The sequence below is a fragment of the Rosa chinensis genome, chromosome 7 (assembly GCF_002994745.2).
Source record: "Rosa chinensis cultivar Old Blush chromosome 7, RchiOBHm-V2, whole genome shotgun sequence".
Classification (NCBI taxonomy): Eukaryota; Viridiplantae; Streptophyta; class Magnoliopsida; order Rosales; family Rosaceae; genus Rosa; species Rosa chinensis.
This window is the reverse complement of record NC_037094.1, coordinates 15196409-15221929: the sequence shown is the minus strand read 5'-3', so window position 1 is coordinate 15221929 and position 25521 is coordinate 15196409. Positions and strand designations below refer to the sequence as shown.

The following is a 25521-nucleotide window of genomic DNA, read 5'->3' as shown; positions in this document are numbered from 1 at the left end:
CATTAAAATTGTAACAAAAGAATAATTATTACTTACGTGAAATATGGGATTGCATCTTCTGTGTTCTGCAATACACAAAGGTGGGCTAGGTCTAGTTGCTTATGATTCACAGTAATGATGGTGGCGCCTGACAAGGGCTTGCAGCCATTTAAGAGTCCAGATTTGGTTCTCAAAGGGATCCCAACAGTGGTAGCATCTTTAGGAAGTATACGTTCTGAGCAAAACTCAATTGCCTCTTCAACAATATAACACTCAGCAATGCACCCCTCAGGAAACTGTCGATTCCTCACCCATCCCTTGAACACCTTCATGTACCTCTCAAAAGGGTACATCCATCTAAAAAATATCGGACCGCATAACTCAACTTCCCTAACAAGATGAACGGTTAGGTGGATCATTATGTCAAAAAATGAGGGTGGAAAGAACTTCTCAAGCAGGCAAACTGTATCAACTAGGTTTGCTTGCATTTGCTCCAGTTTTGAAACATCAATCACTTTGCTACATATTGCTTTGAAGAATAGACAGAACCGAATAATTGCATACCGAACCGGTTTCTCTAAAACTGAACGTAATGCAATAGGGAGAAGAAGTTGCATTATAGTGTGGCAATCATGTGATTTAAGACCGGCGAGTCTTAAATCCTCCATTGACACCAGATTTCGTACATTGGATGAAAACCTTACCGGAACAGTCATATTGAAAAATGAACTACAAACGATCTTTCTCTCATCTAGGAACAAGTTCCAACTAGCCAAAGGCAACTTATCCTTTTTTCCAGTGCTTGTAGCCTTCAAATCAGTACGTATGCCCATATCAACCATGTCTAAACGAGCAGCAACCCCATCCTTTGTCTTCCCCGGAATATTCAACAACGTACCAAGGATAGCATCACAACAATTCTTCTCAATGTGCATCACATCAAGATTATGTCTTACTGGAAGATGTTTCCAGTAGTCAAGTTCAAAGAAAACAGACTTTTTCTTCCAACAAGGTCTGTTTTGATCTTCAAGACCCTTGTAAGGGGGAGGAGGGTTTTTTTTGCCAAATGGCCGATCAAGACCTTGAACTCTTGCCAAGACCTCATCTCCACTTAATGGTCTAGGAGCTTCACCATCCTCTACAGTGTTGTCGAAAGCAGCCGCTTGCCTTCGATATGGATGATGTCGTGGCAGGAATCTTCGATGCCTCATAAATGCCATTTTTTTAGATTTCTTCAACCGATAGGGTTTGGTCTCTTCAACACATACTGGACAAGCGTTGTATCCTTTGACAATGCTTCCCGATAAGTTCCCATACGCAGGAAAATCATTAATTGTCCAAAACAGTGCTGCCCTCAATGTAAAATACTGTCCTCTTACAGCATCATATACTCTTTCAACCCCATCCCATAACACTTTCAAATCATCAATCAACGGCTGCAGATAGACATCAATATCATTTCCGGGCTGTTTAGGTCCAGAAATTAACAACGTCAACATCATGTACTTCCTCTTCATGCACAACCATGGAGGAAGGTTATACGTGATAAGTATAACAGGCCAGCATGAATATTTGCTACTTAGAGAACTGTGTGGGTTAAACCCGTCCGATGAAAGAGCTAGTCTAAGGTTCCTAGGCTCTACACCAAAATCTGGCCATTTTGTGTCAATCATTTTCCAAGTCGGGGAATCCGCTGGATGTCTCATCATTCCATCCTTCTTTCTATCATCGACATGCCAAGTAAGTTCCTTTGCTGAAACAGTTGATTGGAACATCCTTTTGAACCTTGGGATCGGTGGGAAGTACCACAATACCTTCCCGGGCACCCCTTTTTTCTTGGATTTATCCCTGCCCAGTTTCCACCTTGATTCACCACAAGTGGGGCAGCTGGTCGCATCGGCATGCTGCAATCTATATAAGATGCAGTCATTTGGACAAGCATGAATCTTTTCATACTCCATCTCCAATGCACAAAGTGTTCTTTTAGCCTCATAAACTGACCCTGGTAACTCATTCCCTTCGGGCAGCAAGAGGCTAATCATAATTAACATGTCTGAATAGCAAGCATCAGTCATGCCATGTTTAGCTTTCAGATTGAATGTTTGTATCAAACCATTCAACTTGGTTGTCTTGGTACAACCAGGATATAGAGGCTTATCTCCATCCTCTACAAACTTCATAAACTCATTCGAGTCTTCCAAAATTGCCTCATCCTCACTGCCCTCCATACCTTCTTCATCCTCTTCTATCCCTAAATCAGGATTCATGTCAACTGTTTCAGAATCCCCTCTAGCAGCATTCAAGGCAGAAGTTGATGGTTCTCCATGCCACTTCCATTGCCTATAGCTGACATCTATACCATTAAAAAATATATGGTCCTTGATAACCCCTATGGACCATACATCATTGTTAAAGCACTTCAAGCAAGGGCAGCATATGCTATTTCTGTCCCTCGCATTAGCCAATGCAAACTTAAGGAATTTTTCAAGTCCTATATGAAACTTTAGTGATCTCCTATCTTCTTTCATCCATGATTTATCCATCTTATATATACACACACAAAAAACAATTAGAATTCTAACATTTTACCTAGCTAGGATCATAATATATGGTTAAACTAGTTCACACAAACATGTACATGCTACGTAACTTAATTAGTATGAATTATACTCATTATAACAGATAAGTTGCATACTTTTCTGGAATTATACATTTCCGAGATCTATCAAGATTATTACTATTCTTTGTTAGCAAGAAGACCATATTAGATAAAGCAAACTAAAAACCCTACATGCTGTCACAATTCCTGAATTCATCTTAGATAAAGTAAATTTATGATTTAAGTCATTTATATCTTTAACTTCAGAAAAAAATAAATGTGGAAAGATTGTAGGATAGATCAAATAATCTCACCTTCTTGTTTGTTTCTTGGAGCTCTGTAGGAGCAAGACTAAATTAGTCAAGTATCAAATAGACCTGCATACAAGAACATGTTAAAAAATGTAGCAACTTAATTACTATAATATGCAAGCTAGCGCATTCTCTGTGGCTCTTTTATTAGACATGTAGCAAAGTTTTTCGATTCGGATATCGCATATATAATATGGTGTGCGTGTAAGTAAATATATATATATATATATATATATATATGTTGTTTAGCAAAAGTTGGATACAGTATTGTACTGGCCGGGTCTTTAATACAAGTCAGAGAGATCAAACAATCTGCATAGCTATTAGAATATAGAAAAATAGCTTCTTACTTAATAAATAACTAGACAAACAAAGGGGATGATCAAAGACTAATCCATAAGGTGATCGAATAGCAAAAGAAAGGCTATTAATAACTTCCAAACCCATTTTGTATGAATTGTTTCACTTAACTTCTTGCCTTCTTCGCCAGAATTGTTTTGTTCATTTTGCTTATTATTAAATTAACCATTTATCAATCTAAAATTAGCCAATTAGATCAATATATGAAATTTATAATACCAGATCCCACCAGAATATATAATTAATTAACATGCAAGAATAAAATACAAGCCCCAAATATTTTGAGAATAAACTAGTTTTAAAATGCATGACACAGATCAAGCAAGGAAAATATGTACCATGTAAATCATAAGTTATATGGTTCTGTTAATGTGCAAAAATATTACCGGTTGATATAAAGCAGTGCAAGAGTAGTAGTCCAGTAGTGTACGTACTTGTTAGAACTAACAGAAGAAGATCGAAGAAGAATTATGACAAGGATGTTGATTAGGAACAATAGCAGATTTCACTTTGGGCTAACCAATAAACCTTTCATTGTGGATGATCTGAATCAAGAGAAAACAGTAAAAATTAATCCAAAGTGAATGAACATATACACATACTTCCACAAACACAGCATTACAAAACACTATGAAATCCATGTTGCAGTAGTAGTAACTATTGAGTTTCACTAATCACCCACATAAGAAAATAGCTAATACAAAAGGAAGCAGATATACATATTCAAAAAAGTTAATAGGTTTAGATAGTTACCATTGTTAACTATTCAGGAATATACACATGACTTTGCCATTGAATGTAAAATCAAATGAGTGGAAAGAAACAGCAGTAGGTGAAGAGGTACAAAGGCATGGCTTCACATGGCAAAGACTATATACATACTGATGTTGGAGAAGTGTTGGCAAAGGAAAGGAGGCTAGAATGCAATGGAAGTCACTGAGTCAACCGACAAAACTACGAACAGGACCACTAGTAAATGACCGCAACAATGTGTGGCTTCTAGAGTTTTATCATAAATGACTAATGCTTCAAAGGTTGGCTTAGCAATGTCCAACTACAAATGACTTTTTTGGATTTCTAGATTCACTAATTTGATATAATATATATATATATATATATATATATACCTTTGAACATAGAAATACAAACTGTGCATTTTACGACTTGATTAAAAAGTGAATTCAAAGCGAACCAAGGCAAAGAATAATCACTCTGCAAGCTTTCTCTCCCACAATTCCAAATGTACATGTAATCATCTGCCATGTCATTTGACATCAATCCAGAAAAAAGATTATTTGATAACCCTTTCCCTTCCTATACTTAATCTTTCTACTCATATAACACTACCAAACACAATAGCATGACAATAGTACATTTTTCCCTGAACAGGGGGGTAGTAGGGATGGTCAGGCCCTTGGTTTGCTCCCATATATTATCTGGGTCAACATTCCTCCTAGCCATTTGCTAAAGTTCATAATCTCCTATAGATTGTATGGCTCTGGTGGAGGCCCCAGTTTCAAGCCCATTCCTGAAGGAGTGGACGATTTCTGGATATCAGAAAGCACAATTACACCTTCCATGATCATTTTCCTTTACAACTCATCTCGTTTTTCCACCTTTCTTAGTTCCACCATCTACTTTTTGAAACCCTCAGCCCACTTCCCTTTACATGCTACTTTTTATTCTGATGCATTTGGATGCCATAATAAGATTATATTACAAATAGTAACACTCAAACACTCCCCGCTCCATAGAGCCAATTATATGAAATATGTTTACTTCCTTCTTTTATCACACATAGAACTACCCAAACAGCTTAAGCCACTACTTTGAAGAATCTACTTAATATAGCTACACTGCATATAAACGTAAATACGACCTCCACAAATCAATGTTAACTAACTTCATCACTAAAGAAGTAATTTGTATTTCAATTTTCAATCTCAGACTACTGTTCTATAACTACAAGTAGCAATGCCCTCAAACTGCAGCTGGTGCATGAAACATTTGCAAACTATCCCAGTTATTGAGCAAACACATGACTTAGTGATCAAAGAAATAAATAAATAAAAACAAAACAAATAAATTAAAAAACAGAGCAAAGACATGGATAAAACTATATCACTGATAATTTAAGTTAACAATTTCATTACATAGATGAGGAAAGAGTGAGGACCGCAGAGGGAAAGCCATACTGCCACTACCAGTAAAGCAAGAGAAAAAAAGTAGGAGTAAAATTACCTTTTATGTTTTTTTGAACCACCTAGCTTTGAATCTTCAACTGAACCCCAAATTCAAAATCGGAATGTGCAAAACATGTACAAATTCATTTACATCTGGAAAACATCAAGAAGCTGAGACCTTGCAAATATATAGAAATAGAGGAAAAAGTGAAAGAATGAGTGAGAGATTGAATACCCATATCTTTGTGAGTGGAGAAGTGGTAGGAATCAGTGGGCTTGCCCTTGAACTTTTCTTTAGCTTTTGGATTCAACCCATCTCTTCATGTACAAATTCATCTAGATCTGGAAAACACCAAGAAGCTGAGACCTTGCAAATATATAGAAATAAAGGAAAAAGTGAAAGAATGAGAGAGATTGAATACCCATCTCTTCGTGAGTGGAGAAGTGGTAGTAATCAGTGGGTTGCCCTTGAACTTTTCTCTTCAGCTGTTGGATTCAAGAGATAACAGCCTCAGCCTAAACCGCTTGTGTTGCCTCCTAGGCAAAGTGAGATGAATACTTAGGGTTGATTCATTGAACAGAACAGTTGGAAGCTCGTCAAGCTTATCGAAGAGGAGTCTGCAAAGAAGGGCAACAAGAAGATGGCTAAGATTCAAGCTACCATGAATAGATCGAGATTGATGTTGGATTGGGTTTTCAGTTCAAAGATTTCTGTTGTGTACTAGAGCGAGGGAAAAGATTGGCTTGAGAGCGAAAGCGAGCTAAGAGACTGTTTCTAGGTTTCTATCAGTTTGACAAATTTGTCGGGCCAAAATATCTTAAGTGTTAGACGAATATGTCTTCACGTTGTGCCAAAAAACCAAACTCAAAGGAAGGGGAAAAAAAAACCCAAACAAGTGAACAACCAAAACTAAATCAATCTCACTTCATTGCACAACAGAAATCTGTTGTCTGAAATACAGCCTTTTATAAACAGCTCCTTTCAGAAAGAAAAAAAAAACTCAAACAACCAAAATTAAATCAATCTCAGTTTAATGCACAACAGAAATCTGTTGTCTGAAACAAAACCTTTTTCAAAAACCTAATTTACCATGATATACACTATATTCAGACAACAGACTTTTTTCATTCTGTCGTTAAAATTATTCAGACAACAGAAAACAATCATTCTGTCGTCTGAGCTCTGTCGTCTGATGAGTTTATTGACATAGTGATTGACTACGATTGTATGGTTACTTGTTATATGATTTATGAATTCTAGAAGATAGAGTAGCGGCAGTACACAAAATGGAATATCAGCAAAGAAGAAATGAGCAAAATTCTGCAGTCTCCAATCAGCAACATAATTTATTCCAAAATAGAAGTCACAAGCATAAACAAACAAGGGTGGAGAAAATACTAGCTACTGTATTTTATGCACACTAGCTAGTGAATAAAGCAGTACTCCAACTCACAAATTCCAAACCTGACATGTTATTAGACTTGGCAACTTAAAAGGCTCCCTTTTGAAAGGTAGCGCACACAAATTTGAATACCCTTACCAAAAATGAAGATTAGGCTTTCTTAATTTGATCTCAACGTTTTTCTCATCATGTAGCCCGGGAAATGGGAGTTTTTCTTAGTAGCTTTAGAGGTCGGGCCTTCTTGGCTCATGTTAATTATCACTAATGATAAGCCTGTAACCAAATTCTTACACATACATGCACTTCCATTATCATCTTTTGTAATTTACCTCTTATAATTCATTTGTTAATGTCTGAAATGGACCGCTACTTGTGATGCTCTTGTTGTTTCCGTTATCTGTCAAATAAAATACACAAGGAATCAGAGGGAGACCGCTGTTGGTAGTCTTCTCTACTCCGATGCCTAAGTTAGTCAATGTATTTGTGTTTGACAGAATAACGTTAGGTAAGTAGTAAATGTGTATTTAATGAGGAGAGATGAGTGAACCTTTTATAGGTGAGGAAGAGACTGATCTCTTCCTTGCTTTCAATGTGGGACTGATATGCTTTTATTCCCAGCTTCTGATACTTCAGCAAGGTGACATTGGCGCGGCACGTTAGCGGCGATCTTGGGTTGAGCCTGAGCTCAGGGGATAGCCTGTCCGGTGATATTTCTGCAGGTTACACGCACCCTTGATAGTTATTGGAATTGCTGGCGGTAGCATGTGCGTGACTAATTATATATAGATAATTATGCTTTAGACAAATGCTCATGTAAGTACATCAGTTTTTCATTAATTCACTTATAATTTTCTTAACTCGTCCACTTTCCAAAAGTAATTTCTCAATAATTTAATACTCAGTTTATTCGATAAAAATCATCATAAGAATCGTCATAATTCGATTTATGAAATCTTCTAACATTCTTCGTATTCTTGATAAGCGAAAACAAGAGAGAGTTCTCCCTCTTGACCCTAGCAAACCCTGGTTGTCGTCAGCTTTGGATCTCCTTCTCAGACGACAATCTCTGCCGACTGATTATGTTAGCCTTCAAGATCCTGGTATGGAATTGTAGGGGACTCAATAACACCAAAACTCAAGATGCTCTGGTCAATTTGGTTCGACACAAGAACCCGAGTATTATTTTTCTCTCAAAAACCCTAGCTTCCCCTGATCTCATCTTTGATGTCCAGAGAAATCTAGGGTTTGATGGCTTCATCTGCTCTCCTTGTAGTGACGATTGTCGTGGACTTGGGTTGTTATGGCGAAATGAAATTCCAGTACGACTTTGAAATTACTCCACTAATCATATTGACGTGGAGGTCGGTGCTATTGGATTAGCAGGAGCGTTTCGCTTCACAGGAGTGTATGGAATAGCCATTGCTGCAGATTGTATGATTACATGGAATCTTCTGCGAACCCTAGCTGCTCAGGTTAATATGCCATGGATAGTCGCTGGTGATTTTAATGAAATCCCTTTGCCTTGTTGACAAATCTGGAGATCCTCCACGGAATGTAGCCCAAATGAACAGTTTTAAACAAGCCATAGTGGATTGTGATTTGATGGATATGGGATTTGTGGGTTCTCGCTACACTTGGTCTAATCGTCTCACCAAAGAGAGACTTGATAGGGCTTGTCCGAATGTTCAATGGAGAACCTTATACCCCTTTTCTCGAGTTATCACATTGCCCTTAAGTAGATCTGATCATCGTCCTTTGTTAATTGAAGTGGTTCCAGAACCGTTGCACTCTTCTAGGACCCCGAAGAAATTTCGTTTTGAAGAAATGTGGTTGCAGCATGATGACCTTATTAATGTCATTGAACAAGGTTGGATCACTTCAGTAACTAGTGAGTTCATGGGCTAGGTTAGAAAAATCAAGCAGATTGGTAGGCTTTTGCAGCGGTGGCACTATGGTGTGTTTCAGTAGAGGAGAACTGAGATGAAACTTATACAGGGGAAGTTAGATGACCTGATGAGGAAAGATTTTGAGGTATCCCACTTTGATGAACAGAAGACATTGCAGCTTCACTTGAATGAGCTGCTAACTCTTAATGAAACCTACTGGCGGCAGTGTTTCGAGATCCAATGGTTACGTGAAGGTGATCGAAATACTTCTTTCTTTAACAGAAGGGAGTCTAACCGGCACTGCAGGAACTGAGTGAAGGGCTTGCTTAATGGTCATGAACAGTGGACCTCTTAATCGAATGAGGTGGCTGACATTCTCATTAACTACTATGACAATATTTTCCACTAGGAGACAGTTGATAGTACAGCCTTAGAGACCATTCTTGACTCCATGCAATCTAAAGTTACTGAGGAGATGAATAGGGATCTTCTGGCTCCTTATACCGATTCTGAAATTAAGAAGGCCTTGTTCCAAATGCATCCTTCCAAATCCCCCAGACTAGATGGTATGTCGCCTTGCTTCTTTCAAAAATTTTGGAATGTGGTTGAACATGATGTGTGTATGGCTGTTAGGGATATATTGCTGTTAATGTTTAGAAAGCGAAGACTCTAATTAACGTAAAAGAAAGAAAGAGAGAGAGAGAGAGAGAGAGAGAGAGAGAGAGAGAGAGAGAAAATGTGACACAAGATGTATAGTGGTTTGTCTCCCGCCTTAGCGGGAGACTACGTCCACTTGAATGTTTAACTATGTGTTGGGCCTTGCGGACCAAGGGGATTACATGAGTTATAATGGGATGGGTTCTAAGTGTGAGGACCCACTATTCTAGTGTAGAAAGGCTTATTATGAAGGCAACTTGGCAAGGCCGGGAAGCCACATCCCCGGCAAGATATTGGCCACTTCCAACTACGGTGACATATCTTGAATGTCGAGGTACGAGATGCAAGTAGCGGTTGGGTCCCACTAAAGAGGGTGTTACATATGCTTGGTAACATAGCAAATCCTCCATAATAGTGGAGGTATGTACAAGTCCCCGAAGTCCCCAAGTAAGATGAGCTTCTTGGTTGGGGAGTTATACACATGATGTCATCAAGAATAAGTAATGTTCGAGAGGCCCCTAGCCCCTACAAGTTCCCGAACTCCTTAAGCAAGAAGAGACTCGTTATCATGCACAACAAAGACAAAGCACGCATATGTAAAATGCTTGTTGTATTGGGCAATGTATGTGAGTTGCATTGATATGCATTGGCATATATGAATGTATGAGGTGCATGATACATGTTGATGTATATGTGTGAATGGCGCCGAGTATGATTGTTAATGTTTAAAGTTCAGCGGTAGCTAAACCTTTGCTAACGCTGGTCCGATGGGCGGACCGTTATCTGTGATACTCTTTAGAGCTTCAGCTATCTGTCAAGTGAAATACAGAGGGTGTCAAAGGGAGACCGCACTGGGTGGTCTTCTCTTCTCCGATGGCTAAGTTAGTCAATGTATTTGTGTTGACAAAGTAACAGTAGGTAAGTATTAAATGCGTAATCAATGAGGAGAGAAGAGAGAACCTTTTATAGGTGAAAAAGGAGCTGATCTTTTTCATGTTTTCGATGTGGGACTGACATGCTTCAGTCCCTAGCTTCTGAAGCTTCTGATGCTGTCTTGGCGCGGCGCGTGGCGGCACTTCAGCGGTGATCTGGGGGCAAGCCGAGGTTCAGGCGGTAGCCTGCTTGGCTGTTTTCCTGTAGGTCACTCATTTGGCAGGAGTTGGTACCTCTAGCGGTAGCATGAGCGTGACTCATTATAGCTAATTATGCTTGCAACTGCCTATGTAAGTACAAGTCCCCCAAGTCCCCAGTCAAGGAGGGCAATCTTGGTTGGGAGTTGCCTAGCGTTTCGAAGCGTTTCTTCCACCAGTCTTGCAAAAGCATAATTAGCGTCAGTGCATTGTCAACCATGGACTTACTGAGCAAACACTTTATACCCTTCCGGGTGGGCCCCTTCTAGGCCCCATAGGGAGTCCCCCACTCCCGACTAAGATAGACCTCCGTTTGGCAGGTATATTGTTTATCAAGGGGAGTTGCGCTGAGCAGAGAGTGTTGGGTAGCGAACCCAATCTTTGATACCCAAGTGGCGGGGGTCAACATGCCTGATCAGGGCCGTCGAAGACTGTTGACGCATCCCCCTACGTGTCCCAGAGGACCATGTTTTGACTGCAACGTCGCATTGCGGTGGTTATCAAAGTGAGGCGTTGCCTAGGGAATCGCCGCTGGCGGAAGTCCCTCCGCTGATGATAAGTGGCCGGTAATGTCGCGAGGACCTGCTTGGCAGTAGCCTGGTGCATGGCGTTGCGGTCAGCTGTGACGGTCTTCCCAGGTGTTGAGGGAGAAGTCTCGCTAGCGGAGTTGTCCTTACCAGAGACTAGCTCGCTTGGAAGATGAAAAGTGAGAAGTTCTGCTAGCGGAGTTGCGCTCAGCGGAGACTATCTCGCTTGCAAGATGGAAAGAGAGAAGTTCAGCTAGCGGAGTTGCGCTTAGCGGAGTTGAGCTTAGCGGAGTTGCGCTTAGCGGAGACTATCTTGCTTGCAAGATGGAAAGAGAGAAGTTCCTCTAGCGGAGTTGCGCTTAGCAGAGACTATCTCGCTTGCAAGATGGAAAGAGAAGTTCCACTAGCGGAGTTGGGCTTAGTAGAGACTATCTCGCTGAGTGCTTCGATGATTGACGATTTTCCTTTTCGATGGTTACCTTGGACAGACGCTTCGTGTGATGGTGCCCGACACGTGGCCTACATGTATTAGATTAGCGTGTGCGATAACGTCTCTTCACCACGCCCGTCATCTCGTCATTAATGCGAGTAATTATTGATTTTGTAACCTAGGCATCGCCTCGGTTATTCCGGAGAGTAAGTGTGTTTGTGGGGCACGTCTACGGTTGTGGTGCGATGTCGTTTTTCCAGCGGACGGCGTAGATTAGTTTAATGTTGACATAAAAGAGAGGGTTACCTTGTGTTTTGGCACTTTGCATCTTGAACTAGTATCGTCGTCTTCAAGCTTGGTTTTTTGCGTTTCGAGAAGAAGACTGCTACGATTCAGTGAAGTTGTCGATCTTTGAAGCATGAAGATCTCCTGCAGTGAAGAGAAGCTTCTTCGGTCACGCTAAAGTCTTCATCTTTGAGGTTGGTATTCTGAATCCCATCCCTGTTTTATTGGATTTATGTGTTTGCTTTTGTCGGTTTCTGGGTTTTTTTTTTTTCTGATTTAGGGTACTCTGTTCCTCCCCGGTGTGCTATGAGGGTGTAAAGCGAGTTTTGGGGATGGGTTTTGGTGTTTGGTAGAGAGTTGGGGTTTAGGGGTTTGCTGGATGGTCGAATCTGGGTTGAGTATATGGGTGTTTTCTGTTCTTGTTTTGGTATGTGCTGGGCAATTGTTCTTGATGCTCCTGGATGTAAGTGATAAAGGGATAGTCTAGATCTTGTGCGAACTGACTGGTTTGGGTTTTAGGATGGCTAGCGTTATAGAGATTTCAAGCGGTGAGGATTCCAGGTCTGATGAGTCACTGAACGTGGCAGATAGAGTGTTTATTGATTCGTTATGTCCGTCTGCCCATGCAGGAACCTCCTGGTCTGAACCGCTAGATATTGCACCGCAACAGACCATACCCTGGGAAGTTACCATGGGTCGTGCTGGTCGTCCTGAGAGTTTTAGGGCAGGAGAGGATGCCGCTACTCCCAAAAGACGGGAGGATAGGTTGGCGAGTAATAGCGCCGCTAGCGGCTCCGCTGATGGGGTGAGAGAGGCTGGCGGGGAAGAGGTTGAGTCAGCCTGGGTTCTCCGCGACGGTACAACGGTTGACGAGGCGGGAAGGCCGATAACGGTAGCCCCCGTCGACCGTGTGAAGTGGGTGTTCTGCCTGCCAGGTGTTGTGAAGCTGCGACCGCCACTGAAGGATGAGAGAGCGTAGGTCTTGCCAGCCGGTCACGCCGCCGTGCATGAGGCGATCTTCTGCCAGGGAGTGACATTCCCGCTACTGCCAAATCTCCAGATTTTGGTTTGCGAATTTGTCCTCGCTTTTGGGCAGATTTTCCCTAACATGTGGCGGTTGCTGATGGCGCTCAACTCGCTATGGCGCTCAATTTGCTATGGCGCCTGTCCGGTTGCGAGGGCCCAACCGTGGCTGAGGTGCTGCACTTCTACGAGTTGGTGTACGTGAAGCGGCAAGGATGCAGCGGGCAAGTGAATCTGAGTAGCTGCCAGGGGGCACCCAAGCTAATCGAGAATTTGAAGGATTCCATGTCACCTTGGCGGGGGACCTTCTGTGTTGCCACCACTGGATGGGAATATCAGGCAGGGTCCAACGATGGAGAGCCGACCTTCAGAATTAAGTCGGAATTCCAACCTATCTGAGGTTGTCGGTCTACCACCGTTTAGAGTTGATTTTTGTTGCGTAATAATTCCCTGTTGTAATGACCACTTTGTTTTGTTTTTTGTTTTTTTTTTTTGTGTAGCGGGCCTACGCCATAGCCTGACACCCAAAGAAGAGTGCCGCTTCGCAAGGATCTGGGGCTGCTGGCAGAACCGCAATTTGCTAATCTCCGCCTATTACCCGCTGGGAGCTGTTGGTCGATCTGCAATTGATACGAACCCTTGGTAAGTACCTTCTGTTGATGTGTGCCCTAGTTCGATTGTCGTCAAGCTAACCTGTTGTTTTTGTATAGACTCTCCATCGGGTAACAAAGTGAGTCGCGAGGCGTTCGAAAAAGCCATGGACCGTGCCGAGATCAACAACTTCTTAGAGAGCATATACGCCTCTGGGCTAGAGGCTCAACAGACTATCGTCTACCCTCAGACATTGGCGTTGAGCCCATATGAGGTTCCTGTGGTGTTGTCGATGCCGCATCATTCACACCTCAGCCCCGACGGCTCGCCCGTGGTGCAGGCGGGAGCTGGCAGAAGCAATGTCCCTGCTGCTCCAGTGCAGCAGAAAGAGAGGGTGCCGGCCATTAGGAGTGGATTCCAGAAGGAGAGGGTGGTGCCCACAATGGAGCCAGTGACTATTGTGGGGCTGGAGCTGCAGATGGGAGCGCTTCCCGTCGCCACTGGTGTGACACATTTGGTATCCCAAGGGAAGCGGTGACAAAATAATCCGGTCGACGAGGATGATGCGGCTGATGTGGAGACCATTGGGGTCCGCCAGCTGGAGAAGGCAAGGCAGGCCCGCTCGAAGGCGACTGTCACCGCTGGGCCGGAGGTGCAGACGAGTGACCTTGACTCGTTTGCTGCATATGCTGAATTCCTGACGGAGCCTGAGTAGCAGTTTATCTTCCACCTCTGCGAGCGGCTGGGTTTCGGCGGGTTGGAGGGAATCGTGCGCTCAATTGCCATTGATCAGTCGCCCTACAGCTCGGCCTTCGGGCACCTGTCCGTTGGGCTACATGAGATGTTCTTGGCAGCCTCAAAGCAGCCCTGGGTGGAGCGGCAGCTCAGGGAGGAGATCAAGGGTCTCCAGAGGGAGCTGGCGGAGGCCAAGGACAGGTTGGCTGATGCGGAGCGGCGCCTGACCAAGGCAGAATGTGATGCCGCTGAGGCCCACCGCAAGCTGTCTGTCGCCGTTGAGCAGGACGTGGAGCGGAATGACCACGTTTCCAATCTAGAGCAAGACATAACCCTGCTGAAGGATCAAGTGGCAGCAAAGGTGAAGAAAGTTGAGATCCTTCAGCGAGATTCTGCTGCTAAGTCTACTGAGGTAAAGAGGCTGGAGGATGAAGTTGCTCGTCTGAGAGCGGAGGGGAATCGTGCGGTGTCTGCCACTATTGAGGCGTTTAAGCAGTCGGCGGAGTATAAGAAAGCGTTGACTGAGGTGGCAAAGGCTAGTGCTATTGCCAACGTGGAGCTGCTGAAGCAAAAGGGCGCCATTGACTGGGTCAAGGCGTCCTAGCCCGTTGGGTCGTCAAGTCAGAACGCACCGCCCATGTAGGGTGTGATTCGCGCAGAGGTTGAGGGTGCCCGTTCAGGTAGCGGGGAGAGTGGTGTGCGTCAGGCGGACGACTCTCAGCAGACCCCGCCTCCTACACAGTCCGAGGTCTCCCGTGCTAGCTTTCTGGCCGCCCACACCCGAGCGGATGGTACGATTATAACGCCGAGTCCTACCGCTCGTGGGTCCGATTAGACAAGCTGTCAGTCCGAGCAACAATCACCGCCGGAGGGCTAGACTGCCGCTGATGCCCCTCATCTATGAAGATAGCTCCACAGCCAGAAGTAGTGCAGCTGAGGCCTTTGTCTTTGTTTTGTTTTTTGTTTTTTTTTTTTTTTGCGCCTCTAAGGCCTTTTGTAACTCAACAATATTCTTGGGCGGGGAGTCCCAACCCCTAAAATGAAATTGGTATTTTGCTTATGAGATGAAAGTGTTTATCGATTGTATTGTTTGCATAATTGTGGACCGCTAGAGTTTTGACTGCTGTTTTGTGACTCAATGAAACATTAAAGGGATTAAAATTGTTCCAAGTGCATGGTGTAGCAGACGTAGTCCGCTGAACTTTGTTGGCGTTGCCCTTTAATTCTTGTGCTTGGACTTGGAAACAATGGTTTGAATAATTCCTCGCTTCATTGATAGCTGATATGTTAGCGTTTTACAAAAAGCGGGGTTGTACCCGTTGGGTAGCTTCCCTTAGCTAAATATTGTGTCGAAAATTTAGCTAAGTCAAGATGCTCTAGGGTAGCGGGATGTTTACTTGTAGTAATACCGAAGGTGTTCGGTATTCCAAGGGTGGGTCTTTGTGACGCCATGCTTGTCCATCCCGTAGAAGGTTCCGGGGCTAGCGACTTCACAATTTTGTATGGACCCTCCCAAGTTGGGCGGAGTGTTGTTGGCGGTGGAATGACTTCCTTCATCCAGTCCCCCAGTTTGAGGTTCCGAGTTTTGACCCTGGCGTTGTAGAAACACGATACCCGCTGCTTGTTTTGCAAATTGTGCAAATGGGCCTTGTGTCGTTTTTCCTCTAGGAGTCTCTTTCGAGGTTGACACCCTCGCTGTTGGTCTCGGGGCAGTAGCCTTTGACCCTAGCGATAGGTTGAGTTACCTTAATGGGTAGGACGGGCTCAGTTCCGAACATCATGCAGAATGGTGTTTCACTAGTGGCGGAAGTTGGGGTAGTTCTGATGGCCCACAGAACTTCCGGAAGCTTCTCCGCCCATAAACCCTTGGCGTCGTCGAGTTTCTTTTTTAGCAGTTTCTTGATTATCTTGTTTGTTGCTTCGACCTAGCCGTTGGTTTGGGGGTGGGCGATAGATGCGAAACTCATCCGGGTGCCCAGGCTAATGGTGAAAGATATGAGTTCCTTGTTGTTGAACTGTGTGCCGTTATCTGTGATGATTGTGTGGGGGACACCATAGCGGTAATATATGTTCTTCCAGAGGAAGTGAGTTACCTTGGCGGTGGTGATTTCCGTCAGTAGCTCCGCCTCTATCCACTTGCTGTTATAGTCGATGGCAACAATGATGTATTTGAACTGGCCCATGGCGGTTTGGAATTTTCCCATTAAGTCCAAGCCCCACGTGGAGTGAATCCATGGACCAATGATGATCGACAGTGGTTCCACCGGGGCATGTGGGAGATCACCATACTGTTGACATTCGTGGCAAGATCTCGATACCCTCATGGCGTCATCTCCAAGCGTAGGCCAAAAGTAGCCTTGTCGCATTGTCCGATTGGCCAAGGATCTGGCGCCCTAGTGGTTTCCATATTCCCCACCGTGTATCATTACCAGATGACCTTTACCTCCTCTGGGGTTAGACATCGGAGGTTGAGGTGGGTGAACCCCTGGCGGTAAAGTTTGCCATTCTTCTTGTCATCTCTGGGTCTTCGAAGATATCTAGCGCCGCTGCCTGATTTCCCAATGTTAAGATTTCTGGGCGGTGTGCTGATCGTGCCTTGGTTATGGAATGGGACTCTAGTGCCAGTTGTTGGCTTCCCCTCACACAGCCTGTTCCATTGGGAGTGGGGAACTTCATGAGGAGCATGTACTCTGCGATGATGCACTTGAGTTTGTTAAGTGCCGGTCGACTGATGATGGCATTGTATGAGCTTAAACAGTCCACAATGATGAATTTCGTGGATCTCCGCCGTTCGTGGACTGGCGCCGATAACCAGTCACATATAGTCAAAGCCCGATGGCTGTGTGACGTCACCGGAGAAGCTAAGCAATGGCTCATGATCCTGCAATAGTTTTCTATTCCGCCGGAGTTTGTCGTAGCACCTGTTGAAGATGACATTTCACTACACCAATTTTTCAATCAGACGACAGTTTTCACTGTCGTCTGATTATAGAGTTTGCTGTTGTCTATCTCAATGCCGTCTGATACATAATCAGACAATACCAAAAAACTGTCGTCTGATAAAGTTTACGACAATAGCGACTACTATATTGTCTGTTGTCTGAATACCACGAAGAACAACAGCAATAATACCAAAAAACTGTCGTCTGATAAAGTTTACTACAACAGCGACTATTATATTGTCTGTTGTTTGAATACCACGAAGAACAATAGCAATTGGCAACTTAACTGTTGTGCAAAGTAATTTCAGTTGACAGACCCTAGAAGAATATGGACGTGTAATCAAAATTTAGAGAACATTGATTTGTAAAAAAACTGTTGTCTGAAGGAAGCTTGTACATCTGCAAAGTAATTGAATACTATTGACTGACTTTGAACAAGACAAGAGCAAAACTATTAAAGCCATTGTGTATCATTGCTTCATACTATTGCATCCTAAAATAAACTGTTGTCTGAGATTTTATTGAACTACAGCTTTCTTGCTTCATGGATCCTTAAAGTCTCTTTTCAACCATATGGCCTCCCAAGATGTTGTACTAGTTGATCAATTCATACAATTGTAGCTTTTCAATTCTCTGTGGTCTTCGTTTTAATCAGACAACAGAACATATTATTATTTTTTTGTGTTATATCTTGTTAGACAACTGAATATGTTTAATAACTATTGTAGATAGATGATTCAGACAACATATTTTTCTTTCTTTTTTCATCATGTTCATTTGTTAGACAATGGTTTGCTGTTGGTTTTGAATTGTCTGAGATATAAGAGAAGACATACATTCTGTACAATTGAACACATCCTTGATTCCAATAGCCATTTCATTCATCAGCAATATTCATCCCAACATTTACATAAGAATTAACATTGCCTAAGTGGCTATAACTGCATAAAGCCGGAAAACATAAACGCGTCCACATTGCATTAACCATGCCTATAACTAAAGCAAAAACTAAAACTAGCTAGCAGGAGGCTCATCAAAATACCAAAACAAAAATGCCTTCAACTGCGCATTAACCATGCCTATAACTAAAGCAAAAACTAAAACCAGCTAGCAGGAGGCAGGTGATCAAAATACCAAAATAAGAGCCCTGCCTTGAACAACCATCACAACTATGCAATATGGTACTTCATCACAAACTTAGCCCACTCTGACCTCACAACATCAACATCCTTTTGGGTGTAGAACAATTCGGATCGTCGCTGCCACTAAAACAAAAGGCATAGTTAATGCTCAGGAATTATTGCTAGGACTTTGTAAAATCCTTGCACTAGTATACTTTTACCAATTATTGTCCTATCCAAATGATATCTGACTTTGTTAAATTGTAGGTAGAAAATGGCAAAAGAAACCAATTCATACTATGATATCTGACTTTGTTAAATTGCAGGCACCAAAACAAACTCATATTATTTTGTCACTCCTTATACTAACAAAATCAAAAGAAGATTGAATATTTGACCCTCTACTATGTCGATCTCAGATTATAGGAAGTCCCTAGGAAGTCCCAATCTATTACATACTGAAAAGCTAAAAACAGAGGTAGGAGATCAACAATACGGACCAAAAGAAAAAACACCGACCTTGCACACCTATTTCACAACAGATAAATCAGTTGCAGCAATAATAGTAGTAGCAGGTGAAACCTGCATACAAAATCAATCACAGTTTAACATTAAAAACACAGATGTGATATATTAATTCTCAGTTTTCTCTTGTGCAAATTGAGAAAGAAATGAACAAATGCATGTATGTAAATATAATCGAAACCTTGGTCCCAGCATCCCCTAGCAATAATATCAAACTGAGAAATTCATTGCAACAGAAGTTAAAAAATTGTTGCTAATACTCCCAATGAACTTTAGACTGTCGAGCACTAAAATCATTACTCATGTATACTTTGTTTTCTTCATCTGTTCTTATACATACTGGGGAGTCTCAACTAAGTTTAGCACTAGCGGCTGAGCCCCATCGGTACTCCCAGGTACCACACCATGGGCCGGGTTCACGACCCACCATGGCGGGCCTCACATGAGATGCCACCCCGGGCACCCAGGGCTCGGGGCAAGGCCATCACAACCCATCTATACACAACAAAAGGGCTGATATGACATCAGAAGAACCTGTGTCCCACATCGAGGATAGGGGAGACTCCTTTCCTATGCTCGAATATAAAGACATTAGCACAACCACCTTTCAGAGGTAATAACTCCTTTGTCCACTATTTACTTGATACACATCTATTAGTTTCTCACTCCGGCATCGGAGAGGCGTAAACCGTCCGGTACGGTTTACCCCTCTAACGTCGTGTTCTTGATACAGGATTTAGGAGTTGGATCGGTACCCCAGACGGTATAGCATTCTGTGTGAGGTACCCGGAGAAAGCCACCAGAAACATTGGCGCGCCAGATAGGGGTAAGACCATGAATGAGCCAGAAGTGACAGGAGAGGGTCGAAGTGTCGCCCGGGCACTGATATTCTCTCCGGGAACTTCATCAGCAGAAGCGCCAGGTGTTCAAGAAATGCATGGTCTTTGATCCTTGGACCCGATAGTCCCAGATCAAGTGACTCCGGTATCGGAGTTGGAGTCTATGCGAGCTGAGATCGCAGCCTTAAGGGAACAATCCAGGATCTATCGGGAACAACAAGGTACCCATAGGGAAACAAACCGCCTTACGCAACAGAGAATGCAGGATTTGGAAGATGAAAACACAGCGCTGGCTCGAGCACTGGACAGGAGGCAACAGCACAACGAGGCACTCACCCAGGCCCTGGCTAGAGCATCTCAGCTAGCAGCGGGCGTGAACGCTGCCCCGATAACAGGAGACCCCAGCACCGCCCTATCACCTTCTACGGAGGGCGGTCAACGGATAATCCAGATACCGGTAGACTTATTCCCAGAAAACTTGAGGCATTTGCCACCACCACCGCTACCACGGCCAGTTCACAATATCCCACCGGTAACCGATGCAAACACTGCATTACTTGTGCAAATGAGTAACTCTTTGCTTGCCCTGCAGGCAAGGGTACAGGCCACAGAAAATAGAGACACCTGGAGAGCTATGACCACTTACGAAGACCGCCCGGGCCCTTTCACCCAACAGGTTAGAGGAGCCATTCGAGCGAATACATCAAAACCACTGAAGATTGACTATACAGGAGTTGGAGACCCCTACCAGCATCTACAGGCTTTCAGATCGCAAACAAGCGCCAAGGGATATACGGACGAAGTGTGTTGTACTATGTTCCAGGAGACTTTGTCAGGGGAGGCTTTGAGTTGGTTCTACGAACTGCCGGTCGGTTCTGTAGGGAATTTTAAGGAGTTAGCTGACAAGTTTGTAGCTCGATTCATCTTACGCACTGATGGGATACACACCCCAAAGGGCCTGTTAAAGGTCCAGCAGGGAGAAGATGAAACGCTGAAGTCTTTTGTAAATCGATGGCAGGCGGCTACCGCTAAGTGCCGGGACCTTAATAAGGAACTGGCTGAGCTGGCTTTCAGGATGGGCTTGAGACGCGGAGAATTTCTCTACGGGATCAACCATAATCCTCCAGCTAACTACGACGAACTGATGGCCACTGCCATCAGACACGCCCAGGCCGAATTTGAAACGTACGGGGACACCCCCAGACCAGAGCTAAGATTTTCCACACCGGCCTCGACGACTAGGGATGAGCCACGAAAGAGGGAGTGGGTCCACATTCATGACAGGTCACCCCATACCTCCAACAAAAGAAGCAAAGAGTCCTCGTCCAGGTCTAACAGTTACGGGACCACCCACCCTCACCGGGAGCCAAGGGCACAGTAGGCCCCACGGACACCACCACCACCCCGGTATGAGGTGTTCACAATCCTGAACGCTTCATATGAGACTATTTGGAACGAAAACAAGGATGAGATACCGGGACCACCCCCAAGGAAATTCCCGAAGAGTAAACTTACCCAGCAGGATACCGGAAAATTCTGCACTTATCATGAGGATGCTGGACACAATACCAATCTCTGCGTTGCTTTAAAAAATACAATAGAGTCCCTCATCCAGAGGGGCAAGCTTCAACGATACCTACCTGCTAAGGAGATAGGAGCTGTAGACGTGTATGGCCAGATCTTCACGATCCACGGTGGGGGCCCGAAAGAGTTGCCCCCCCAGAGGAAGAAACGAAATTCTAGTTTCGGCCGTCCGGAAGTTTTCAACTTCCACAAGGCCCCGCAGCAAGACGGTGGCACCGGATGGACATCGGTGACATTCCTGCAGGAGGAGGAAGCCGATCTGAGGATGCCCCATGATGATGCCTTCCTAATCACGCTCCAAATGGACCATTATATAATGTCCCGGGTGCTCGTGGACACCGGGGCCTCAGTTAGCGTATTATTTCGCGATGCATACAAAGCTTTGAACAGAGGAAGATCCAAGCTGTCACTGGATAATGAGCCCCTCATTAGTTTTTCAGGAGATATCGTACAACCACTCGGATCAAATTACCTATCGATCACGATAGGCGAAAGTCCGAATTGCTCAACCATCAAAACATAGTTAATCGTGGTGGACTGCGTCTCGTCCTATAATGCTATCCTGGGCCGGCCGGCACTCTGGCGTCTAAAAACCTTCATTGCAGGTCACATGCTGATGATGAAAGTACCAACCCCGGCCGACACTGCTACGATCCGGGGTGATCAGGCCGCTGTGAGGAAGTGCTACTCTTTGACTGTATCTCGCGGTAAGGGAAAGTCTGAAATGTTGCACGTAGCTACTAACCCTCTGCTGGACAGGTACGAGGATCCCAGAGCCGATACCGACTCCGACGAAGAACGGCCCGGTGCCATAGAAGACATTGAAGAGGTGGTTCTATCAGAGCAGTTCCCGGACAGGACTGTTAGGATTGGTACAAGGCTGTCTCCGGTTGTCAGGGAAGGATTGATCTCGTTTCTCCGCTCTAACACATCTGCATTCGCCTGGTCCTATGAGGACATGCCCGGTATACCGACGGAGATAGCCACGCACAATCTTAGTATTGTTCCTTACTCAACACCGGTAAGACAAAAGTGAAGGGCCTTCACACACGATAAGTACCGGGCTATCCAGGTTGAGGTAAAGAAGTTGATCGCCATCAACTTTGTCAGGGAAGTAACATACCCCCGGTGGTTAGCCAAAGTGGTCATAGTACCAAAGAAATCTCCGGGATCATGGCGCATGTGTGTGGACTACACAAACCTCAATCGAGCATGCCCTAAAGATAGCTTCCCGCTCCCGCGAATTGATCAATTAATCGACTCCACTGCTGGGTACCGGTTACTCAGTTTCATGGATGCGTTCAGTGGGTACAACCAAATTCGAATGAACCTGGCAGACGAGGAGCACACTGCCTTTACCACAGACAAAGGTCTCTATTGCTACCAGGTCATGCCTTTCGGGTTAAAGAATGCAGGTGCCACTTATCAGCGACTTGTCAACTCCATGTTTGAGGAAGTTATCGGTACTATCATGGAGGTATACGTGGACGATATGCTGGTAAAAAGTTTAACTCCGGAGGATCATGTAACCAACTTGTCAATCGTCTTCACCATCATATTGCGCAATGGTATGCGGCTTAACCCACAGAAGTGCATCTTTGGGGTTGAGGTAGGAAAGTTTCTCGGGTACATCATTAGCCACAGGGGAATTGAGGCCAATCCGGAGAAGGTGCAAGCTATATTAGACATGGTGTCCCCAACCTACCGAAACGAGGTCCAATCTCTTATAGGCAATGTGGCCGCCCTGTCAAGATTCATCTCCAGGCTGACGGACAAGTGTACTCCTTTCTTCAAATTGCTAAAAACCCAGCACGTCGAGATGATAGCCTGGACAGCGGAGCACGAGGCTGCTTTCCTTGGCTTGAAGGCATACTTGTCAGAGGTACCTCTACTCTACAAACCTGTTCCCGGAGAGATGCTCTACGTATATTTGGCGGCATCGTCAACTGCTGTGATCTCAGTCCTGATTAGGAATGACTCCGATTGCGAGTACCCAGTGTACTACGCTGGAAAAGGTTTCACTGGTGCAGAATCTAGGTACCCGGACATTGAAAAAGTGGCACTGGCCCTCCTGGTATCAGCCCGGAAGCTCAGACATTACTTCCAAGCACACTCAATCACCGTTTTCACTAATCACCCATTGAGGCAGGTTTTGCAGAAACCAGAGACATCGGGCAGGTTAATTAAATGGGCCATCGAGCTGGGGGAGTTCGATATCAAGTACCAGCCCCGGACAGCCATCAAGGGCCAGGCAGCTGCAGATTTTATTTCAGAATCAATCCCCTCCCATAACCCAAACCAGGAATCACCTGAACCACTAGCCGCAGATCCACCTCCGCCAAGCACTTGGCGATTATACGTTGATGGAGCATCCAACAAGAAAACCAGCGGAGCCGGCATCCTGCTAATTAGCCCGGACGATCATGTCTACGAGTACGCCCTCAAATTTGCCTTCAAAGCATCCAACAATGCCGCAGAGTACATCCAACAAGAAAACCAGCGGAGCCGGCATCCTGCTAATTAGCCCGGACGATCAAGTCTACGAGTACGCCCTCAAATTTGCCTTCAAAGCATCCAACAATGCCGCAGATTACGAGGCACTCATAGCAGGTCTGCAGATCGCCCGGGAACTAAGGGTACAGCACCTTAGTATCTTCAGTGATTCTCAGTTAGTCGTAAACCAGGTCAGCGGTAACTTCGAGGCAAAGGAGCCCCACATGTCGTCTTACCAGGCCTTAGCCCGGGAATTAGTTCAGAGATTTACCTCCTACATTTTTACCCAAATACCGAGGACAGAAAACGACAAGGCAGACGCCCTTGCTAAGCTTGCATCAACTTCTCCAAGTCCTACCTATGGGGCCGTTAAGGTCGAGATACTCGAGAAACCTAGCACTTCTAAAGCAGTGTCAGAAATATTTACGGTGGATCACACAGCTTCATGGATGGACCCAACCTTGAAGTACATGGTCGACGGCCTAGCACCGGACGATAAGGTAGAAGCCAGAAGACTACAGTTAAGGTCAGCTCGATACACGATCATGAATGGCAAATTGTACAGAAGAGGTCACTGCTTTCCCAACCTAAAGTGTGTAACACCGAAGGAAGGTCACAAAATAATGAAGGACATTCACGCCGGTGTATTCGGTAACCATGCAGGAGCCCGATCTCTTGCACACAAGACCCTAAGGGCAGGATATTTCTGGCCAACCATGTCGGCCCTGGCCCAAACAATATCCAGTTCTTGCCACAAATGCCAAATGTATGCAAATATCCCAAGGGCACCGCCCATTGCCCTCTCCATCCTCCTTGCACCATGGCCGTTTTGTCAGTGGGGTTTGGACTTGATTGGTAAACTTCCCACAGCAGTGGGACAGTTCAAATACGCCATTGTCGCGGTGGACTACCAAACAAAGTGGGTGGAGGCAGAGCCTCTCGTCGCCATCACCACGGAAAAGGTCAAAAGCTTCCTATGGAAGAACATCTACTGCAGGTTTGGAGTCCCGGACACCATAGTCACGGACACTGGTACCCAGTTTGACAATGATGAGTTGAGGGCTTACACAGAGAACCTGGGCACCAAGATCCTCTATGCTTCCCCGGCTCTCCCCCAGACCAACGGTCAGGTCGAGGCTGTCAACAAGATAATCAAGAAAATACTGAAAAAGAAGCTTGACGAAGCCAAGGGTCTTTGGGCTGCTAAACTCCCGGAGGTGTTGTGGGCTATCAGGACCACGACAACGGAGGCCACCGGAGAAACCCCTTTCTGCATGGCTTTCGGATCAGAAGCGGTACTCCCTATTGAAACACAAATCCAGAGTCCCCGGATCTAATACTTCGATGCGGGTACCAACTCAGAAGGCCTACACCTCGATGCCGATTTACTCGAGGAACGAAGGGATGTGGCACACATACATAACTTGGCAAACAAGCGGAGGATAGCTCGTTATTACGATGCCAAGGTACAATCCCGGACACTGAAGTTGGGGGACTGGGTCATGAAGCAAGTCTATCCAGAACCCCGGGGACTGGATCCATCCTGGACAGGTCCTTACGAGATCATTGAAGAGGTAGGCCCCGCAACCTTTTTCATCTGGGACATGAACGGGGTCATTTCCAGGCATCCATGGAATACCCAGCGCCTGCGGTACTATTATAAGTAGCTCCGGGAGCATCTTGTCCTAGCTTTTGCTTTTTGACCATACAGCTATGGCAAGCTACCTATCGGGTACTCATTCTGTATTTAACCACCATGTGGTATTTGAATGGAAAAATGAATTATTCAGACCATTTCTAGCATTTTTTTTTTACCTACCCCGGACATTCCCGGACATAGCTATTGTCAGTTACTCTATTCCGGTAATAAGTGATGCAAACAAATGCTCAAGGTACGAAATCCTAGAAATTTTAATTC

General features: G+C 44.6%; 2 protein-coding genes and 1 long non-coding RNA gene across 3 annotated transcripts; 1 reads left to right on the top strand and 2 right to left on the bottom strand.

Annotated features, from left to right (window-relative positions):
* Positions 1–32: 32 nt before the first annotated feature.
* LOC112177470 lies at positions 33–2246 on the bottom strand. The gene has a single exon (XM_024315760.2). The coding sequence runs from the start codon at positions 2244–2246 to the stop codon at positions 33–35; it is 2214 nt and encodes a 737-aa protein (XP_024171528.2).
* A 224-nt stretch (positions 2247–2470) lies between these two features.
* Positions 2471–3820, bottom strand: LOC121050476. Its single transcript, XR_005803100.1, has 3 exons — positions 3684–3820; positions 2893–2955; positions 2471–2522 (listed from the first exon to the last, which is right to left on the bottom strand). It is a non-coding gene; the product is annotated as an uncharacterized LOC121050476 (long non-coding RNA).
* Positions 3821–19689: 15869 nt separating this feature from the next.
* LOC112177469 lies at positions 19690–20907 on the top strand. Its single transcript, XM_024315759.1, has one exon. The coding sequence runs from the start codon at positions 19690–19692 to the stop codon at positions 20905–20907; it is 1218 nt and encodes a 405-aa protein (XP_024171527.1).
* Positions 20908–25521: the final 4614 nt, after the last annotated feature.